Genomic DNA, 20,919 nt, shown 5'->3' on the forward strand with positions numbered 1-20,919 from the left:
ACACATACTCATTCAAGGGTTTTTCTTTATTTTTACTACTTTCTATATTGTAGAATAATAGTGGAGACATTACAACTATGAAATAACATAAATGGAATAATTTAGTAACCAAATAAGTGTTTAACAAATCAAAATGTATTTTATATTTGAGATTCTTGAAATAGCCACCCGTTGCCTTGACAACAGCTTTGCAAACTCTTGGCATTCTCTCAACCAGCTTCACCTGGAATGCTTTTCCAACAGTCATGAAGGAGTTCCCACATATGCTGAGCACTTGCTGGATGCTTTTCCTTCACTCTGTGGTCCGTCTCATCCCATACCATCTCATTTGGTTGAAGTCAGGGGATAATGGAGGTCAGGTCATCTGATGCAGCACTACATCACTCTCCTTCTTAGTAAAATAGCCCTTACACAGCCTGGACGTGTGTTGGGTCATTGTCCTGTAGAAAAACAAAAACAAGTCCCACTAAGCGCAAACCAGATGGGATTGCTTATCTTTGCAGAATGCTGTGGAAGCTATGCTGGTTAAGTGTCAGCAGCAAAGCACCCCCACACCCTAGCACCACCTCCTCCATGCTTTACGGTGGAGAAAACACATGCAGAGATCATCTGTTCACCCCCACCTCATCTCACAAAGACACGGCGGTTGGAACCAAAAATCTCAAATCTGGACTCCAGACCTTAGGACAAATTTCCACCGGTCTAATGTCCATTGCTCATGTTTCAAGCAAGTCTCTTCTTCTTATTAGTGTCCTTTAGTAGTGATTTCTTTGCAGCAATTTGAACATGAAGGCCCGATTCACACAGTCTCCTCTGAACAGTTGATGTTGAGATGTGTCTGTTACTTGAACTCTGTGAAGCATTTATATGGCCTGCTAATTTCTGAGCCTGGTAACTCTAATGAACTTATCCTCTGCAGCAGGGGTAACTCTGGGTCTTCCTTTTCTGTTGCGGTCCTCATGAGAGCCAGTTTCATCATAGTGCTTGATGGTTTTTGCGACGGCACTTGAAGAAACTTTCCAAGTTCTTGAAATGTTCCTTAATGACTGACCTTCATGTCGTAACGTAACGATGGACTGTCATTTCTCTTTGCTTATTTGAGCTGCTCTTAAACTGCTCACACACACACACACACACACACACACACACACACACACACACACATCACAACTGATTGGCTCAAACGCATTAATTAAGAAGGAAATAAATGCCAGAAATTAACGTTTAAGAATGCACACCTGTTAATTGAAATGCATTCCAGGTGACTACGTCATGAATCTGGATGAGAGAATGCCAAGAGTTTGCAAAGCTGTCATCAAGGCAAAGGGCGGCTATTTTAAGAATCTCAAATATAAATATATTTGGATTTGTTTAACACTTTGTTGGTTACTACATGGTTTCCATATGCGCTATGCCATAGTTTTGAGGTCTTCACTATTATTCTACATTGTAGAAAATAGTACAAATAAAGAAAAACTCTTGATTGAGTAGGTGTTCTAAAGCTATGCAGCGATGGATTACTTTTCCTAAGCTTTGAAGGGCTATGATACTGATGGCATCCCAGCCTAAGTATCACCAGTAACACTAGCTTATTATCATTCCCAGAATCCTCATGACTCATAACTCATGACTCATGCCTATCAACCAACCACAGACACAGCAGCTCTCCCAACATGATAGAAGTACATCTTCAGACTGTGTGTGTGTGTGTGTGTGTGTGTGTGTGTGTGTGTGTGTGTGTGTGTGTGTGTGTGTGTGTGTGTGTGTGTGTGTGTGTGTGTGTGTGTGTGTGTGTGTGTGTGTGTGTGTGTGTGTGTCCGTGTGCAAGAGAGGGAGACAGAGAGTGTGTGAGAGAAAGGGCAGGGTCGGGTAAGGTATATGTAATACAGAGAACAATGGACACACACATTATTTCCCCTTGGTGTGTGCTTTGATCTATGTGTGTATCTTTCCAGGCTTGATCCCTCCGCCCACCTAGGAGGCTGTGGACTCGGTCTGATGTGGCTATGGCTGGTCCTCCTATAGACGACTAGACTGATGAGTCACTCACTCAACATCTCATGGTTCATCAGTTATTACAGTGCGACAGCTCCTTTGTTTTCAGGACGAGGAAATCTCTCCACATGTGAATACCAAATGGCACTCAATTCCTAGAGTGTACTAATTTTGACCAGAGCACAAGGGGCTCTGCTCAAAAGTAGTGCTCTATGTAGGGAATAGGGTGACATTTTGGATGTAAATTGGAACATATATTTTCTGGTTTCTATAGTGATATGTGCGGTTAGTCGTGATTGGGTAAATGTCCGTTTTAATGATCCAGGAGATTTCTATATCTATGTGTTTATTGTGTCCCATTACATGAAAATATATATTACAGAATCAATCATGAACGTAGTCATGATAGATGATCATACAACATGTGTGCTGGACTTGTGAGCTTATTCTGTAGTTGTTTTTGTACATCTATTGTAAGTACACGGGTAATAGAGGAAGTGAAGTGAGCATGACTTTGGTGTGTGTGGATCCTCAGTCACTCTGGCCGTGAGCATCCCTCCATAGAAATGGATGTTTTGATACATCCACCCTGTGGCTAAATGTTTCTCCGTGAATTACTTCCCTCAATTACTCTTTAGATACTAGCAGAGGGGTCAACACTTAAGTGATTAACTTCATTATATGTACTTTATTAACTGGGTAGGCATGTAAGAGGGAGCTGTTCTAAAAAATATCAGGTTCAATTGAAGCCTTTCATTGTGCATATTTGACCTGGATTAATTCATAGGCTTTCGCTGGAGAATTGGCCCTGGCTGAACGGCTGGCTGATTTGCATAGCAAGCGCCAGGTTCTCTCTTTCATCTCTATTTATTACAATCATATGGGTCTCCTTGAATTAATACTGGATTAAAGCTCACAGAACCACTCTCCGTGATCAACTCCAATCAGACCACTGTGTCTTCACACACACCCACATATCGTTAATTAAAAACATGGCTTTGCTGTCCTTCTATAAAATATGTACATCACTTGAGCCATGTGCACAGCCATAATAATACTAATACATTACATTATATATATATATATATATATATATATACATATCAAAGAATACAATGAAAACCAGGTTTTCCCAGAGGCCAGAGGGTACTGGTTTTCAAGTCGTTTTCAAGTCTGTAGCACCAGGTTGAAGGTAAAGCCTGAACACTGAAGTACTGTGTTGAGTGGAGGGTCTACCTGATCAGGCTGTGTTAGGGCACCCTAACATCAGTGCACCGCCCTGTGTAGTCCAGTGTTGCTCTGCTCTTTACTGATCACACTCCCTGCCTGTGTTTGACAGGAAGAGGGACGGTGGAAAGGAGGGAAAGAAAGGAGGGAAATGCAGAATGGAGAAGATGTTGGCAAATAAAAGGAACGGGGAATAATGATGAAGAGAGAGATTGGCAAAAAAAGCATGTGTAGTTGGTTGGAGGGAGGAAAAGAGAGATACAGGGTGGGTCACATCCTGGTGATCTCACTTCATATGGCTCTCTATCCAGTCTTTGAAGTTAGCCACATGTGTGTACACAGTAAACAGGTCTGGGTCACACTCTCCCTGGTCATACCCGAAACTCACCAACCCCAGCAGCCGCCACTCCCCTTTGGACATGTCCCGCCCCCCTGGAGAGGCAAGAGAGGGGTCCTGGGTGGAGCCTGTCTGAGCGGGAAGGATCAGGATACCCCCTGTGTCCGCAGGACAGATGTTAGATGGACCATAGTCGGGTCGCTGGCGGCCGCAGAGCATGTTGTCTGTAACGCTCACAGGCACGCCATTACGGGCATACTGCTGCTCGCAGGGCACCACGTCAGCCAGGTGCTGCACACCCACCCTGGCCCTCTCCTCTTCCCCAATCCGGGGGTCCGGCAGGGGGGCCCAGCCCATCACCAGCCCCTTTCTGGAGGTCGCCTCTTCCCCCTGGGTGTCAGGCAGACAGAGGGGCAGGACCTTCTCCCCGATACGAGCCTTGTCCAGCAACTTGATCACGGCCAAGTCTGAGTCCAAGACCAGGGGGTCGTAGTTGTGGTGGACAGAGATAGAGGCCACCTGGAGGAGAAGAGGCGGGATGTTTAGAGAGACATAAAATAAATGATCACAAGGTAGACAGATAACATAAACTGGTCAGAGTAAGAAACAAGCAAGGAGGTATGGTCAGTGAGACAAGGGATGGTCAGAATGAAGAGGGAATGATCAGAGAGAGAGTAGGGATGTTTCGGGAAAGAATAGAGAGAGAAAGGAGATGCGACAAAAAGAAAAGCTGTAGAAAGAAGAGAGAGAGACTGTGCCAAACGTAAAAGCAGGGTGACAGCTTGGCTCTCTGAGGGACGATGTTAGCTGGGCTTGTTACCTGGCAACTCACACTCCTCACTCATATGCTCATACATTAATTGACTGTCCTTTATAAAGTGCAGTATGTACCATAAATTGACAAGTCATGTATCACAACTACATTGGTGTTTCCTTACAGTCAAAGTGGAACCTATTCAATGACTGAACATAAACAGACATGGGGCTGTATGGCTAGATGTGGTACACATGATGTCATGTTTGTAAAATGATGCATTATAATTGGACACAGGTTTAAAACTCCTGCCACCCAGCCATCGGTATTATATAGATCCCATAAGGCTGGTAAATGTAGAACCGCATGTGTGATGAACTGTACACCATAGTAGTATTTCAGTGTGATTAGTGCAGTGTGTGACTAACTGAGTACAGGTGGTCTCCCTAGCCTATATAGTTTAAACCCCTTTCATTCCTTACTTGCCACCCCCACCCACAAACACAGTTAGCCCTCTCCAAACCCTATCTCACACCCTACTCCACACCCCCCACCCCCCAACCGCCTCAGCCCTATCCAACCCCTCTCTTACCCTAAGATGCTGCAGGCCCTTGGTCTCCCGGAGGTCACTGCGGTAGTGTTTTCCTATCACCACCTTGACCTTGGCTGCATCAAGAGGGTACATCTTCCCCAGCTCAGTAACACAGTGGGCTGCCACCACCACACTCCGCTGGTTCACCAGGGCCCCGCTACACACCAGCTGCCAGCCTGAGGCATCATCCTGCCCCTGGGACCCAGCCCCTGCTCCTGGTACAGCTCCAGGCCCCATATTTAATGTCTTGTCCAGGCTGGCCTTCTTGTCTAGCTTGGTCCCTGCTATGTTGGTGGAGCGTCGGTAGATGGCGGCTAGCCAGGGCCAGTGGGACTCGGCTGGGCTCTGAGGGTCAAAGGTGGGGTGCTTCCCACATACTGGGAAAAGAGAAGGATGGGGAGACAAGGGTGGAGAGCAGGAAAGTGTGGCCAGGGAGGAGAAGAGAAAAGAAAGGGAAAGAAGATAATAAACATCATACTTTCCAGAGTGATACAACAACACTTTATATTGTAATTTATGAAAAAATAATTCCATATCATACCCAACCTGGAATATTACTTTTTCAGCCCAATTTCCTTGATTGTTTAGTGTCTGGGTGTGGTTTGAAAGTGTCATTCTTGCATGCCTAAGTGGCAAGAAGAACCTTTCTTTATATCAAGTAATGTGGCTCTGCTGTCCTCACCTGGCGAGCAGGAGACATGACGCCCGCTCCACTTGCCAGTCTTGAGGCAGGTGCGGCGTGCACTGCCTGAGTGGTGATAGAAGGGAGAGGCACACTCGTACGTTACGTGAGTGTAGAGGTGGTGGAAGCCCTGGGGCAGCTGGGATAGCACTGGAGGTCCTTTGGTGGGGCCGGCGGATTGGAAGATTCTCCTGAACCCAGAGGAGGAGTAGAGCTTATGCACAGGGGTCTTCCTGAGAGGGAGAGAGGAGAGGGGTCAGTGGAGATGCCTTTACAGAAACAACTAGTGTATAATTAAGCGATAAGGCCCAAGGAGGTGCAACACGGAGTGCCTGGATATAGCCCTTAGCCGTGGTATATTGGCCGACCTTGTTAAATAAAGGTGAAATAAATAAAAATATACCACAAATCCCTGAGGTGCCTTATTGCTTGTGCCTTGAACTAGTTACAAACGTAATTAGAACAGTACAAATAAATGTTTTGGCTTTCCCGTGGTATGATATCCCACGGCCTTCAGCCTATCAGCATTCAGGGCTCGGACTACCCAGTTTATAATGTTCTTTAAGAGGCTAGCAGTGTGTTTAAGTAGCGTCCTTTAGGTTTTGAAATGGCAAACTTTGATGTGGGCTTCACATGGTAAAGTGCCTCAGTCATTAAAAGATAGAGTCATGTCTTCTGCTATGTTGTGTGCATTAATGAGGATCATACATAATATTCTCTTATGGTGTGTGTATGATGTTGATATATGATTATGCACGTTTGTGGTTTTTAGATATGACGATCGCTATGTTAAAGCAGATATCTGTAGTGTTGGAGAGCTTTTGTCTGTCGTATTTATGTAGACTATATCTTGTGCAGATTTTTGTCTGCTATGTAACATATGTTAATGTAAATCGACATACCTGAATGGGGCCTGTGGAGGCAGAACTCTCTGTCTGACCAGCTCGGAGACCTTGGGCTCTCTGCAGGCTGCAGAAAAACACACACAGGGTTCCCATTAAAACCTACTGTCAGGCACGGAAGTGCTCTTATTCTCAATGTTGGGTTGATTAGAGGCTGCTAAAAGTAGCGCCTAACTTTCAGGTGCAACAGCGTATTTCCTTGATGATAATCACAAAGTAGAGGCACACGCATGCACACACGCTTACCCGCAATCACACACAAACACACACATTCCAGTGCCTACCTCTCACACAAACAGGTTGAACGCCCCCCCAGGAGCTGCCAGGCTGGCAGGAGCGTCGGGCGTCACCACTAAGAGCGTATGAGTGGTTACAGAAGAACTCCACCGTCTCTGGCACCATCCCTGGCACCACCTGCTGGTACCCATGGTAGAGCTGCGGGAGAGGAGGACAGCTCTTCTCTGGAAGGAGGGAGTAAGGGAAGATAGAGGGGAAAGAGGGCAGGTGGTGAGAGCAGAAGGTGGAAAGGAGTGAGAAAGATGGAAAGGGAGTGAGAGAGTGTGAAATAAAACCTAAGATGTTGAGAGTCATTATAATATCTGTTTTAATGGTGCAGTGTATTTTACAACACGCACTTAAGATGTCTTACCGTTGATGATTTGGTTCTCTCTCTTCTCATCCTCAGACTCTTTAGTTGGCTTTTCTGAATCTTTTCCTGCATTTTCCTCTTCAGGTTTGCTTGTACTTGCCGCTGTGTCTTTGGCTCCTCTTGAATCTTTAGTTGATCCCACGTCTTTCGTCGATCCTATGTCTTTGCGTGGTTTTCCCACAGGCATTTTGGTTTCCTGACCTCCTGATGAATATGGCGTGAACTGTGTGTTGTTACTTCTAGTTGGAATAATACTCTTCACAACGTCTTTAGACACTGTTGTATTGAGACCCTGCTCTATGTCATTGGTGCCAAACACGTCCGTAACAGTGTAATCTATGGCAAATGTGTCTCCCCGTGGTTTTATCTCAGTGTAATCTATGGCAAATGTGTCTCCCCGTGGTTTTAAGTCGTTAGGATCAACTATGTTTGGACCACTGCTTGTATCTCCCGGTTGCTCTTTCTTCTCCTCTTTCTTCTCCTCTTTCTTCTCCTGTCCTTTATCTTCCACCACCACCACTATCTCAGGAATCTCTGTAGTCTTGCCTATCTCCTGCAGCACATCTGTGTCTCCCCCCGTATCTGGACTGCCATCTGTGTCCTCTGTGGTTTTCCCCAAGTCATTTTCTCTGTCTCCCTCCACTGTGTTTAACATGTCATCCGTTTCTTTACTGTCCCCTTTATCCTTGCTACCTCCAGTAGGTTTCTCTAGCCCTGTTTCTTTTTCTTTGTCACTCGTTTTATCCTTGCTTCCTTCTGGGATATTGACCCGAGTAATGTCTATGTTTTTCTCTTTACCATCTCTAATGTCCACTGTCGTGTTCCTCAGGCCTGTGTCTGGATCTTTACCAGCCACGTCCTCCTTGATACCCGTAGTATTGTCTATCTCTTTGTCTTTGGGGTTTTCAATGTCTTTATGTGTGTCTGTGTCAGTGTCTTTGTCTTTCTCTGCATCCGTTTCTTTGTTCTTTTCTGTATCTTTGCCTGATTCAGCAAGTGTGTTATTCACTGTAAGAACAAGAATAGAATACAAAGTGAATTACAGGGTTTAAATGGTTGTAAATAAGTGTTGTTATACAGTTGACTGACAATTCTGAATGGTTGTACACATTTTTCTCGTGAGATATTGTCAATTTCACGCAGGCTTGTTCACCTAGTACATAGTCATTAATTTACAATAATAATAGGTCAACTGTTGATGTCTGTCAAAACCTGTTCCCACCGTCTCCAAACTCGGAATCCTGCCATGCCATGCTCTGACCCTAACCTTTGCCACAGGTGGGAGGTGTTCCGCTCCAGGTGTTGTTGGGAAGACAGGTTCTCTGGTGGGTTCCGCTCAGCTTGTAGGGCTGGTAGCACAGATACTGCAGGGCAAGGATGACGTCATTGGGACCGTACACCTTGAAGTGGTCTCCATGGATGGGCTTGGCTGGGATGGCACAGAACTTCACCATGGGCACTGCAGAGGAACAGAGAGGTCATGTAGGCTCAGTGAGATGGGATTGAGGTGGTCAGACTCTATTGCTTTAGTGTTAATATGTCTCAAATGTTATTGTATAAAACAAAACCTACAGCGTTAATGTCACTAAGGTCAATCAGGTTTGATTTTTCATAAAGCACCCCAATATCCACTGACTGTATCCACTGACTGTACCAAACATTAGGAACACCTTCCTATATTGAGTTGGACCCCTTCTTCCCTCAGAACAGACTCAGATCAGCGGGCCCTCAACTCTACAAGGTATCAAAAGTGTTCCACAGGGATTCTGGCTCATGTTGACTCTTCTTCACATAGTTGTGTCAAGTTAGCTGGATGTCCTTTGGGTGGTGGACCATTCTTGATACACACGAGAAACTGTTGAGTGTGAAAACCCCAGCAGCATTGCAATTTCTTGACACACTCAATTCGTTGCGCCTGGCACCTACTACCATACACCATTCAAAGGCACTTAAATATTCTGTCGAGCCCATTCACACTCTGAATGGCACACACACATGATACAAGTTTCAATTGTCTCAATGCTTAAAAATCCTTCTTTAACCTGTCTCCTCCCCTTCATCTATACCGATTGAAGTGGATTTAACAAGTGACATCAATAAGAGATTATAGCTTTCATCTGGATTCACCTGGTCAGTCTGTCATGGAAAGAGCAGGTGATCCTAATGTTTTTTACACTCAGCATACATTATGCTTTGCCTCACTCTCTCTGTGCCCCTCTCTCTCATGGGCCTCTTACCACACTGGGGGGCAGGGGCGCTCCAGGTGCCATCCCGGAGGCATACGGCTGTGCGGACCCCCCTCAGCTCGAACCCAGGGTCACAGCTGAATATGACTTGTGCCCCTGAGTTATGGAATACCCCCTCTGTGGTGCCATGGACAGGTACTGGGGGCCTCCGACAACCTACAACTAGAGGGATACACACAAACCCATACACACACATACACAATTACACACAACCCTTCTCATGCTTTCTGAGCACATTGTGTTTTGTCTTCTGAACACTATAATGTCACCAATCTTCTGCCATCCATAAACACCACTTCAGTGTGTTCACTGCTGTGTGATACAGTATTAGCATTGTGTTGTCTGGTATAACCACAACTCTTTCTGAATAGCCACCTACAGCCTAAGGGCTCTCAGAACCCAGTTCATTATTTACAAACCATTTCTTCCTCCTCAGAATTACCTCTTTGACTAGCTAGAAGTTTATAAATACAGCCTCCACATCGTGCTGCCTTATTAATAGGTCATTTCAGCAGGCCTGGAAAAGTCTGAACAGCTCACAAGGCGACATACAGAGGAATAAATAGAACAATCCTAGTAAAAAAGAAGCTTTAGTTTCCACAGCAGTAAAGTGTTTTTATTATGTGGGTTGGTAGCGTTGGGCTTGGTTTGGTAGTGTGGAATGGAATAGTGGGTGTAATTGTTCAGACAATTGTGGCTCCTTTGCGTTATTATTGCTGTCTCTACCTTCTAGCCCTTTGTACTGTTTTCTGTGCCCAATAATGTCTGTACCCTGTTTTGTGCTGCTGTCATGTTGTGTTGCTACCATGCTGTGTTGTCATGTGTTGCTGCCATGCTATGTTGTTGTCTTAGGTCTCTCTTTATGTGGTGTTGTGTTGTCTCTCTCTTGTCGTGATGTGTGTTTTGTCTAATATATTTTTATTTGATTTTTATTTTTAATCCCAGCCCCGTCCCAGCAGGGGACCTTTTGTCTGTTTAATAGACTGTCATTGTAAATAGGAATTTGCTATTAACTGACTTGCCTAGTTAAATAAAGGTTAAAAAAATAAAGACAATGATTGACTTTGAAACAGAGAACTTGATTGACACAAATAGAACACGTCAATTTGTAATTCACTATCGGTTCCCCTCTCTCTGGCCAGGAACAAAGCAAAATACCAAGCACAAACATATCTGCGCTAACACATGTACACCCTCCCCCCCCCATACACACACGTGAACATGGGGTGTGTATATGTAGGGCTGTTATTATGTGCATCATATCACTTTGTAATGGTGGATATACAAGCATTTCGCTACACCCGCAATACCATCTACTAAATATGTGCATGAGACCAATAAAATTTGATTTGTTTGATTTTGAGTTGATATCCCCTCTTGGGACCATACTGTGTCATAGGATCAGCCTCTCTCCCCCTCTCTGGCCGTGGTCGGACAGCGTTGTGATCCAAAACCATCAGAGGAACCCTCCCCATTATCACTATCTCCCTGCCTACCAACATTTCCATCCTCTAGTCGAGCTGCACGTGGGACGGGACAGGGAGCGTTCACTTGGCTTTCCGCATGTGGAGAAGGACAAGGTGCACCACCCTGTTAAGTCATTTTCTTTCTTAGAAAAACAGATAAAAGGTGTGTGTGTGTGGGGGGGGGTTAAAATGAGAGTCTATCATATCCTCTGTGTTTGCCCACACCCCTGTCCTCCCATCACAGTGTCTGTCTGTCTACTCCAGTATAGTCAATCTTCTACTGGGCTGTCTCTACTGGGATGAGTCATAGCCATTATTAAGGAATGCTAACAGAGGATGTTATGATTAATGAAGCCTCATTAATCACCCACTAACTCCTGTCAACGCCTCAGAAACTATGTTTCAATAATCATCTAAAATATAGACTGTTGCATCATCGGAAATGTACAGAGAGTCAAGAAAGAGTCTTGAAAGCATGTTATCCTGAAGAAGGTTGTTTGGAATATTGTTTAATGATAGGTAACTTATTGCAGACCCGAAGTGCAGCTGCTGCCAAATCCACCATTTCAGTTTTTTTGTCTAACTAACTGCCTCTGGGATAAACTGGGAGTAATGTACACGTTTTCACAACATATACCACATTAGTGTTATCCTAAATCTACCTCCCAAACGAGCAGGCCAACTCCCCTCATGGGAATACCAGCTGAACAACGTGGACGGAATTCCATCCCTCCAATTCTCCCATGCGTTTTATGAGCGCCTCTCATCCAACGGAAAAGCTGGCTTAGATTATAGAGGCAGGTTTGTTTCACCATTCGTTTTATAGACTCAAACTGTAGCCCTGAAAATAAAACCACCTGAAAAAATGGATAGGGTTCTTGGCCAACCTGTTTTCTCTGGGTCCGGGGGGAGGAAAGGGGAGTGGTGTGGTGGTGGGTATGGAAACCCAGGCCTGTGTCCAGACACCCATAAAGAAGCAGGGTTGTGGTGGAGATGTGAACAGAAGGAGCTCCAGAAATAGAGGGCCCTGTTGGACATCTATTAGGATGAGGAGGGGGGGCTGTCTGGCATTGTGTGGGTGGCAGTCAGGTGACTGCCCCAGATCCAGATGGCCATAGGGAAGCCGAGCTAAGTTTATCCTTGCTTACTCATTCTCTGTCTGCCAATATCTATCATTATCTGTCTCTTTTCCTCATGGTCTCTCCCTCTCTCTCGTCATTCTCTCTCAGTCCCTCTTTCTCTCCAAGACGTTTATATAAACTCAGATCGTGAGCTGTAATTTCATGAAGTTCTAATTCCGTCAAGTGGTTATAGCGGTTTATGGTCCATCTGTCGACACGTGACAGTTTTTACAAGCAGCTGATTGGCCTGGGCCAGATGACCAGTAGGGAAGGCAGCTGGTCTGGAAGCTCTCCACACCACAGAGCCCTTGTGATGGTGACTCACTCGCTGTTGTTAGCACTTATGGGACTCTGAGGATATGGTCAGGGGAGAAGACCAACATAGATACTCTGCATGCTTGTTGTCTGTGGTCTTTGTTTTAACTGTACTACATCTGACGTACATCAGTAACATATGTCACATCACCTTTGTGACTAGGCTAACCCAACGTTTAGTGTACTCACCATTCTCACACCTCTGTCCAGTGTAGCCAGCCAGACAGGCACAGCGGTAGGAGTGGGACGTGTCCAGGATACAGGTTCCATCGTGGAGACAGGGGGAGGAGCTGCATGCTGAAAACACACGGAGCAGGAAGGATGCTTAGACACATAAAATGGACTACATGACAGCAGTAATATATATATATATATATATAAATAATTGCAGGCTTTCCTTGCTCCCTCCCTTCATCTGCAATATTAAGGAAACCAGGAGAGGAACCATTGCTGTGTCCTTAGTATTGCTTTGAACTGGTGCGAAAGTTTGTAGTGGATAGCTTATGTTGGGGATATGGCCAAAAATTTAAAGACGGTATTAAAGTGTGAAAATTCATGCCTACTCTCCAACACCCTTCCCTAAAAATGTAGCGTAGCCTACTACAGTATGTATTTTTGGCATGAGTACAGCTGGCTTGCAGTACTGTGTTACAGTGTGTGTTCATAGTGATTGGGTATGAATGAGGAACTGAGTGACAGGTTAAATTTGTAATTAATAAGGGGTTTCTCTGTTTGGCTGCCAAGCAAGGATCCCCAGGCAGGAGTTTGATAAGGGTGTGCCATTCAGGTAGCTTTTTCAACTTTCTAAACTCATTTCCATTTAAACCACAATTATAATAATATTGAATTAGCATACTTTTGATACAAAATCCACAGTGATCTACTTAAGTCACCATGAGAGTCATAGTTTTCCTCTCAGACATGTACTGTTCCTACCTGAGCTCTCCTGGAAGATGGCAAAGAAGCCGTCAAAGTTCTTATAGCCATCGGACACAAACAGGACATGTAGGGAGTTGCCGGAGCTCTGGATTGGAGCAGGCCTGTCGTTCCCACAGAACCGACCAATCACACGAGAGTTGATGCTGTCACCATCACGCACCTCTACATAGTCGTAGCGACAGGAGTGGTCGAACTCAAGGCTCAGCATCATGAACCTGTGGGTGGAGATGGAGGGAGGTGGTTAGAGGTGTCTAGGGAGACTGCTCTAAATGATTGTACTGCACATGTAGCAGAGGTCAACTGAGTTTATTTAGTGGTATTGACAGTTTACCTCAATGTGATGTACTAATGGGAGTATGGGGCTTGGGGGCTTGGTTTGCTACACAAATTCACATCAAATCAAATTTTTATTGGTCACATACAAGTGATTAGCGAAATGCTTGTACTTCTAGCTCCGAGAGTGCATTAACATCTAACAAGTAATATCAAATTATTCAACATATACCCAATACACACAAATCTAAATAGGAATGAATTAAGACTATATACATATGGGTGAGCAATGTCAGAGCGGAGTGACTAAGATACAGTAGAATAGTATAGAATACAGTATATACATATGAGATGAGTAATGCAAGAAATATAAACATAATTAAGTGAATGAGATACTGTAGAATAGTATAGAATACAGTATATACATATGAGATGAGTAATGCCAAATATGTAAATTAAAGTGACTTGTGCTCCATTGCTTAAAGTGGCCAGTGATTTCTAGTCTATACCTATAGGCAGCAGCCTCTAATGTGCTAGTGATGGCTGTTTAACAGTCTGATGGCCTTGAGATAGAAGCTGTTTTTCGGTCCCAGCTTTGATGCACCTGTACTGACCTCACCTTCTGGATGATAACAGGCTGAATAGGCAGTGGCTCGGGTGGTTGATGTCCTTGATGATATTTTTGGCCTTCCTGTGACATTGGGTGCTGTAGGTGTCCTGGAGGGAGTGTAGTTTGCCACCGGTAATGCGTTGAGCAGACCGCACCACCATCTGAAGAGCCTTGCAGTTGCCGTACCAGGCAGTGATACAGCCCGACAGGATGCTTTCAATTGTGCATCTATAAATGTTTGTGAGGGTTTTAGGTGACAAGCCAAATTACTTTCGCCACCTGAGGTTGAAGAGGCTCTGTTGCGCCTTCTTCACCACACTGTCTGTGTATGTCGTCCATTTCAGTTTGACAGTGATGTGAACTCCAAGGAACTTGAAGCTTTCCACCTTCTCCACTGTGTTCCCGTTGATGTAGATAGGGGGTGCACCCTCTGCTGTTTCCTGAAGTCCACGATCATCATCTTTGTTTTGTTGAGTGAGTTTTTTTTCCAGGCACCACACTTCCAAGCTCTCACCGCCTCCGTGTGGGCTGTCTCATCATCGTTGGTAGTCAAGCCTACTACTGTTGTGTCGTTTACAAACGTGATGATTGAGTTGGAGGAGTGCTTGACCATGCAGTCATGGGTGAACAGGGAGTACAGGAGGGAGCTGCGCACACACTCTTGTGTGAGGATCAGCAGAGTGAAGGTGATGTTTCCTACCTTCACCACCTGGGCACCACCTGGGCTTGGAGGGTACCATGGTGTTGAATGCTGAGCTATAGTCAATAAACAGCATTCTTACATAGGTATTCCTCTTGTCCAGATAGGATAGGGCAGTGTGCAGAGTGATGGCGCTTGCATCATCTGTGGCTCTATTAGGGCAGTAAGCAAATTGAAGTGGGTTTAGGGTGTCAGGTAAGGTAGAGATATGATTCTTGACTAGTCTCTCAAAGCACTTCATGATGACAGAGGTGAGTGCTATAGGGCGAAAGCCATTAAGCTCAGTTACCTTTGCCTTCTTGAGTACAGGAACAATGGGGGCCATCTTGAAGCATGTGGGGACAGCAGACTGGGATAGGGAGAGATTGAATATGCCTGTAAATACACCAGCTAGCTGGTCTGCGCATGCTCTGAGGACGCGGCTAGGTATGCTGTCTGGGCCGGCAGCCTTGCAAAGTTTAACATGTTTAAATGTTTTACTCATGTCAGCCACGGAGAAAGAGAGCCAACAGTCCATGGTAGCGGGCCGTGTCGGTAGCACTGTGTTATCCTCAAAGCGTGCATGAATGTGTTTAGCCTGTCCAGAAGCAAGACGTCGGTCTCGGCGACGTGGCTGGTTTTCCTTTTGTAGTCAGTGATTGTCTGTAGCCGTTGAGTCGTTGAATTATGACTCACCTTTATCTTATACTGACGTTTAGCTTGTTTGATTGCCTTGCTGAGTGAATAACTACACTTTTTATAATCTGCCATATTACCAGTCTCCTTGACATGGTTAAATGCGATTGTTCGCACTTTCAGTTTCACGCGAATGCTACCATCTATCCACGGTTTCTGGTTAGGGTAGGTTTAAATAGTCACAGTGGGTATTACATCTCCTATATACTACCTTATAAACTCAGTCACCGTATCCGTGTATGTGTCCAGATTATTTTCACAAGCTACCCGGAATATATCCCAGTCCACGATATCAAAACAATCATGAAGTGTGGATTCCGATTGGTCAGACCAGCGTTGAATAGTTCAAAGCACGGGTACTTCCTGTTTGAGTTTCTGCCTATAGGACGGGAGGTGCAAGATGGAGTTGTGGTCAGATTTGCCATAAGGGTGGGGGAGGGCCTGGTAAGCATTCAGGAAGATTGAATGGCAATGGTCGAGAGTCTTAGCAGCACATGTAGTACAGTCGATATGTTGATAGAACTTCGGTAGCCTGGTCCTCAGATTTGCTTAATTGAAATCCCCAGCTACAATAAATGCAGCCTCAGGATATGTGGTTTCCAGCTGCATAAATTCCAGTGAAGTTCTTTGAGGGCCATCGAGGTAACTGCTTGTGGTGGGGTGTAAACGGCTGTGGCGATGATGGAGGATAATTATCTTGGGAGATAATATGGATGGCATTTAATTGTGAGGTATTCTAGATCGGGTGAACAAAAGGACTTGAGTTCCAGTAGGTTTCTAGAATTACACCATGAGTCGTTAATCATTAAACAAACCCTGTCGCCCTTCTGCTTCCCGGAGAGATATTTATTCCTGTCTGTGCGATGTACTGAGAATCCTGCTGGCTTTACCGACTCCGACAGAGTATCCAAAGAGAGTCATGTTTCTGTTAAGTAAAGTATCTTACAGGCCCTGATGTCTCTCTGGAAAGAAATCCTTGCTCTAAACTTTGTTTTCCAAAGACTGAACATTAGCGAGTTATATACTCGGAAGCGAAGGGTGGTGTGCGCGCCTCCTAAGTCGAACCAGCAGGTCGCCTCGAGTGCCTCTCCTCCACCGGTGATATTTTGGGTCAGTCTCTGAAATAAGTTAAATTGCTCTGGAAGAGTGAACAAAGGATCTGTTCCAGGGAAGTCGTATTCCTGGTCATAATGCTGGTAGTTCTTGTGAGTTACCACAACTCTAATATCAATAGTTCTTCCCGGTTGTATGTAATGACACAAAACATTTCCTGAGCTAATAGTGTAAAAAAATAGTACAGACAAAAATAAAATACGCCATCTTTCTAAATCCAAACTTCTTCCATACAGTGCAATCGGAAATAATTCAGACCCCTTGACTTTTTCCACATTTTGTAACTTTACAGCCTAATTCTAAAACTGATTAAATTAATAAAAAATCCTCATCAATCTACATACAATACCCCATCATGACAAAGTGAAAACAGAAACACCTTATTTACATTATTACAGATTTGTCACGTCCTGACCTTAGTTCCTTAGTATGGTCAGGGCGTGAGTTGGGGTGGGCATTCTATGTTTTGTTTTCTATGTTTTCCACTTCTATGCTTTTGGCCTGGTATGGCTACAATCAGAGGCAGCTGTCAATCGTTGTCTCTGATTGAGAACCATACTTAGGTAGCCTGTGTTCCCATTATGATTTGTGGGTAGTTGTTTTCTGTCTCTGTGTCTGCACCAAACAGAACTGTTTCATTTTTTGTTCGTTCTCTTGTTATTTTGTGTTGTGTTCAGTTTAAATAAATATTAACATGGACACGTACTACGCTGCACTTTGGTCCTCCTCTTCTTCCAGCAATGGCCGTTACAGAACTACCCACCACCACCAAAGGACCAAGCAGCGTGGTGAAAGGGACTCCTGGAAAGGTGAGCAGCGCTATCTGGAGTATGAGACAACCTGGGAGGAGATTGAGAGGTGGTCGGTCGACCCAGGGAGTGTGCCGGAGCCTGCCTGGGATTCTCTAGAACAGTGCGAGGAGGGGTACTGGAGAATGGAGGTGGCGACACAAATACGGCTGGCAAGGAAGCCCAAGAAGCAGCCCCCCAAAAAAAACAGTTTTGGGGGAACACGGGGAGTGTGGAAGAGTCAGGTTGGAAACCTGAGCCAACTCCCCGTGCTTACCGTGGCGGGCGTCGTACTGGTCAGGCACCGTGTTATGCGGTCAAGCGCATGGTGTCTCCAGTACGCGTTCTTAGCCCGGTGCGCTACATCCCAGCTCCCCGCATCTGCCGGGCTAGGGTGAGGATCCAGCCAGGGCGAATGGTGCCAGCCCTGCTCTCCAGACAGCCAGTGTGTCTCCTCGAGCCAGGATATCCTGTGTCGGCTCTGCGCACTGTGTCTCCCGTGTGTCTGCACAGCCCAGTGCGTCCTGTGCCTGCGCCCCGCACATGCCGGGGTAAAATCACCATCCAGCCAGGACGGGTTGTGTAGGACCTTATTTCGAGACCTCCAGTGCGCCTCCACGGCCCGGTCTATCCTGTGCCTCCTCCGAGGACCAGGATGTCTCTCCGTCTCCTCCCTCCAGGTTCTCCCGCCTGTCCGGCGCCAGAGTCTCCCTCCAGTCAGGAGCCACCCGTCAGTCAGGAGCTGTCAGGAGCCGCCCGTCAGTCAGGAGCTGCCAAAGCCGCCCGTCAGTCAGGAGCCGCCAGAGCCGCCCTTCACTCCGGCGCTGCCAGAGTCGCCCTTCACTCCGGCGCTGCCAGAGTCGCCCTTCACTCCGGAGCTGCCGGAGTCTCCCGCCTGTCCGGCGCTGCCGGAGTCTCCCGTCTATTCGGGGCCTGCTGCAAGGGTCCCCAGTCCGAGGTCGGCGGCGAGGGGCGCCACACCAAAGGCGCCACTTAAGTGGGCCAAGACTATGGTGGGGTGGGGTCCACGTCTCGCACCAGAGCTGCCACCATGGACAGATGCCCACCCAGACCCTCCCCTGTGGGTTTAGGTTTGCGGCCGGAGTCTGCACCTTTGGGGGAGGGTACTGTCACGTCCTGACCTTAGTTCCTTTTTTATGTCTATATTTTAGTTTGGTCAGGACGTGAGTTGGGGTGGGCATTCTATGTTTTGTGTTCTATGTTTTTCAGTTCTACGCTTTTGGCCTGGTATGGTTCCCAATCAGAGGCAGCTGTCAATCGTTGTCTCTGATTGAGAACCGTAGCTTGTGTTCCCACTATGATTTGTAGGTAGTTGTTTTCTGTCTCTGTGTCTGCACCAGACAGAACTGTTTCATTTTCATTCGTTCTCTTGTTATGTTGTTTTGTGTTCAGTTTAAATAAATATTAACATGGACGCGTACCACGCTGCACTTTAAAAACATGTATTATTTTTAAGGGGTGGATTAGCTAAATATTGCGTAAAGAATATTTGTTCCGTCAATGTAATTGTCTGCATCATTTCCAATCCCCCATATATTTTTGGAGTAAATATATACAGTGTATGTCCATACGCACATGCATACATATATATATAGACATGCATATACACATACCTATATAGACATACATACTTTTTTAAAGAATATACCTGTCACGTTCTGACCATAGTTCTGTGCGTTTTCCTTGTTTTAGTGTTGGTCAGGACGTGAACTGGGTGGGCATTCTATGTTGTGTGTCTAGTTTGTCTATTTCTATGTTTGGCCTGATATGGTTCTCAATCAGAGGCAGGTGTTAGTCATTGTCTCTGATTGGGAACCATATTTAGGTAGCCTGTTTTGTGTTGGGATTTGTGGGTGAATGTTTCCTGTCTCTGTGTTCTCTGCACCAGATAGGACTGTTTTCGGGTTTTGCCACATTTATTGTTTTGTAGTGTGTTCATGTTGAGTTTCTGTTATTAAAGAGCCATGGACACTTACCACGCTGCGCATTTTTTGCATCCAGCGTTGTTTTGCGTATCAATTCATAAACCATGTGCCATGGAATGGGTACATCGAAAATCTCTTCCCAACTATTTTGCAATTTATATGGCACAGCTGTCAGTTTTTTTGGTCCTTAAATGAAATTGGTATACGTTTTTATTTATCACACTTTTCTTTAACCATTTATGTTCTTTAATACAGGGCCGACATACAGGTGCCTTACTTTTTTACCCTTCTACTTGCCTCTTCCATTTTTGTGGTAATGCTGCATTTAATTGGTTGTAATTTTGGGTAGAGCAGACAATTCCATGTGTCTATGTTAGTTGCATGTGTGACATAACTCCAACAGTCCTATTTATGATATCATTCACAAAAATTATACTTTTTTTTTTTATTCTTCGAAAAATATATTTTTTTTTTAATCAATAAGTATATTTGAATTTAACCACAATATTTGTTGTATTATTTGTTCTGTTTTTTCAGGTGGATTAAACTGAAATTGCAACCAACTTTCTAAGGCCTGTTTAAAAAATAAAGATCTTTTGGAGATTATTTCCTTTTCAAACGATCGAAAGTGGGCCGGTGTAATCTGAATAAAGGGAAAAAGGCCCTTCTTGAACATAGGATGAGACATTCGTACAAATTTACTAGAGAACCAGTTTGGATTTAAGTATAACTTTTGTATGACTGATGCCTTTAATGAGAGGTCTAATGCTTTAATATTTAATCATTTCTCCCCCCGAATTCATATTTGTTATATAAATAGACCCTTTTAATTTCCAAATAAAATTGAATATTTTATGTTCGTATAATTGAAAAAGCAGGTCACTAGGTGTAGCCAAAACCATAAGCAAATAGGTAAACTGTGTTATGACTATTTAGTAAATCAAGGTGATTTTTTCACAAATAGATAGGGATTTTCCTTTCCATGGTAGCAAGATCTTATCTAGTTTTGCTAACTTTCTATAAAAATGTATTGGAGTGAGATAATTTATTTCTTTTGGGATTTGTATGTCCACATCTCCATCAGACCATTTTATTGGTAAATTACATGCTAATGTAAAATTAGCATTTTTTTGTGATCCAATATGTAATATAGTACACTTATCATAATTTGGTTTTAATCCAGAGAGAATGGCAATAGTATCTCGATCCTCTATGAGGCAGTGGGGAGACTCTAATTGGGATTTTAAAATAAAACATGAATCACCAGCGTACAATGACACCTTAGTTTTTTAAGCCACGGATTTCTAATCCCTTAATATTATTGTTTGATCTAATCTTAACAGCTAACATTTCGATGGCAATAATAAATAGATATGCCGATAGTGGACAACCTTGTTTAACTCTAGAGAGTTTAAAACTTTCTGAGATGTAGCCATTATTTACTATTTTACACCTAGGGTTACTATATATAACTTTAACCCATTTTATAAGAGATTCCCCCAAAATTGAAATATTCTAGGCATTTATATATAAACTCCAGTCATACTTTATCAATAGCCTTTTCAAAATCAGCAATGAACACCAGGCCT

At 44.5% G+C, this 20,919-nt stretch overlaps 1 protein-coding gene across 2 annotated transcripts in view; it reads right to left on the reverse strand.

The window, feature by feature from the left end:
• Window positions 1-208: 208 nt before the first annotated feature.
• The window catches only part of LOC135524277 (inactive serine protease PAMR1-like), a 58,512-nt gene continuing 37,801 nt past the window's right edge, over window positions 209-20,919 (reverse strand). The window contains exons 5-15 of one of the 2 annotated variants that reach the window (XM_064951680.1): window positions 13,223-13,440; window positions 12,476-12,583; window positions 9,376-9,546; window positions 8,406-8,597; window positions 7,139-8,146; window positions 6,774-6,950; window positions 6,490-6,556; window positions 5,588-5,820; window positions 4,906-5,282; window positions 3,611-4,078; window positions 209-440 (exon numbers count right to left, since the gene is read on the reverse strand). In XM_064951680.1, the coding sequence (XP_064807752.1) occupies window positions 408-440; window positions 3,611-4,078; window positions 4,906-5,282; window positions 5,588-5,820; window positions 6,490-6,556; window positions 6,774-6,950; window positions 7,139-8,146; window positions 8,406-8,597; window positions 9,376-9,546; window positions 12,476-12,583; window positions 13,223-13,440 (3,052 nt within the window). In that variant the 3' untranslated portion in view covers window positions 209-407. Of the gene's footprint in view, window positions 441-2,248; window positions 4,079-4,905; window positions 5,283-5,587; window positions 5,821-6,489; window positions 6,557-6,773; window positions 6,951-7,138; window positions 8,147-8,405; window positions 8,598-9,375; window positions 9,547-12,475; window positions 12,584-13,222; window positions 13,441-20,919 lie in introns of those variants that run through there. The other variant, XM_064951679.1, reaches the window with a different exon arrangement.

The sequence above is a fragment of the Oncorhynchus masou genome, chromosome 31 (genome assembly GCF_036934945.1).
Source record: "Oncorhynchus masou masou isolate Uvic2021 chromosome 31, UVic_Omas_1.1, whole genome shotgun sequence".
In the NCBI taxonomy this organism is placed as follows: domain Eukaryota; kingdom Metazoa; phylum Chordata; class Actinopteri; order Salmoniformes; family Salmonidae; genus Oncorhynchus; species Oncorhynchus masou.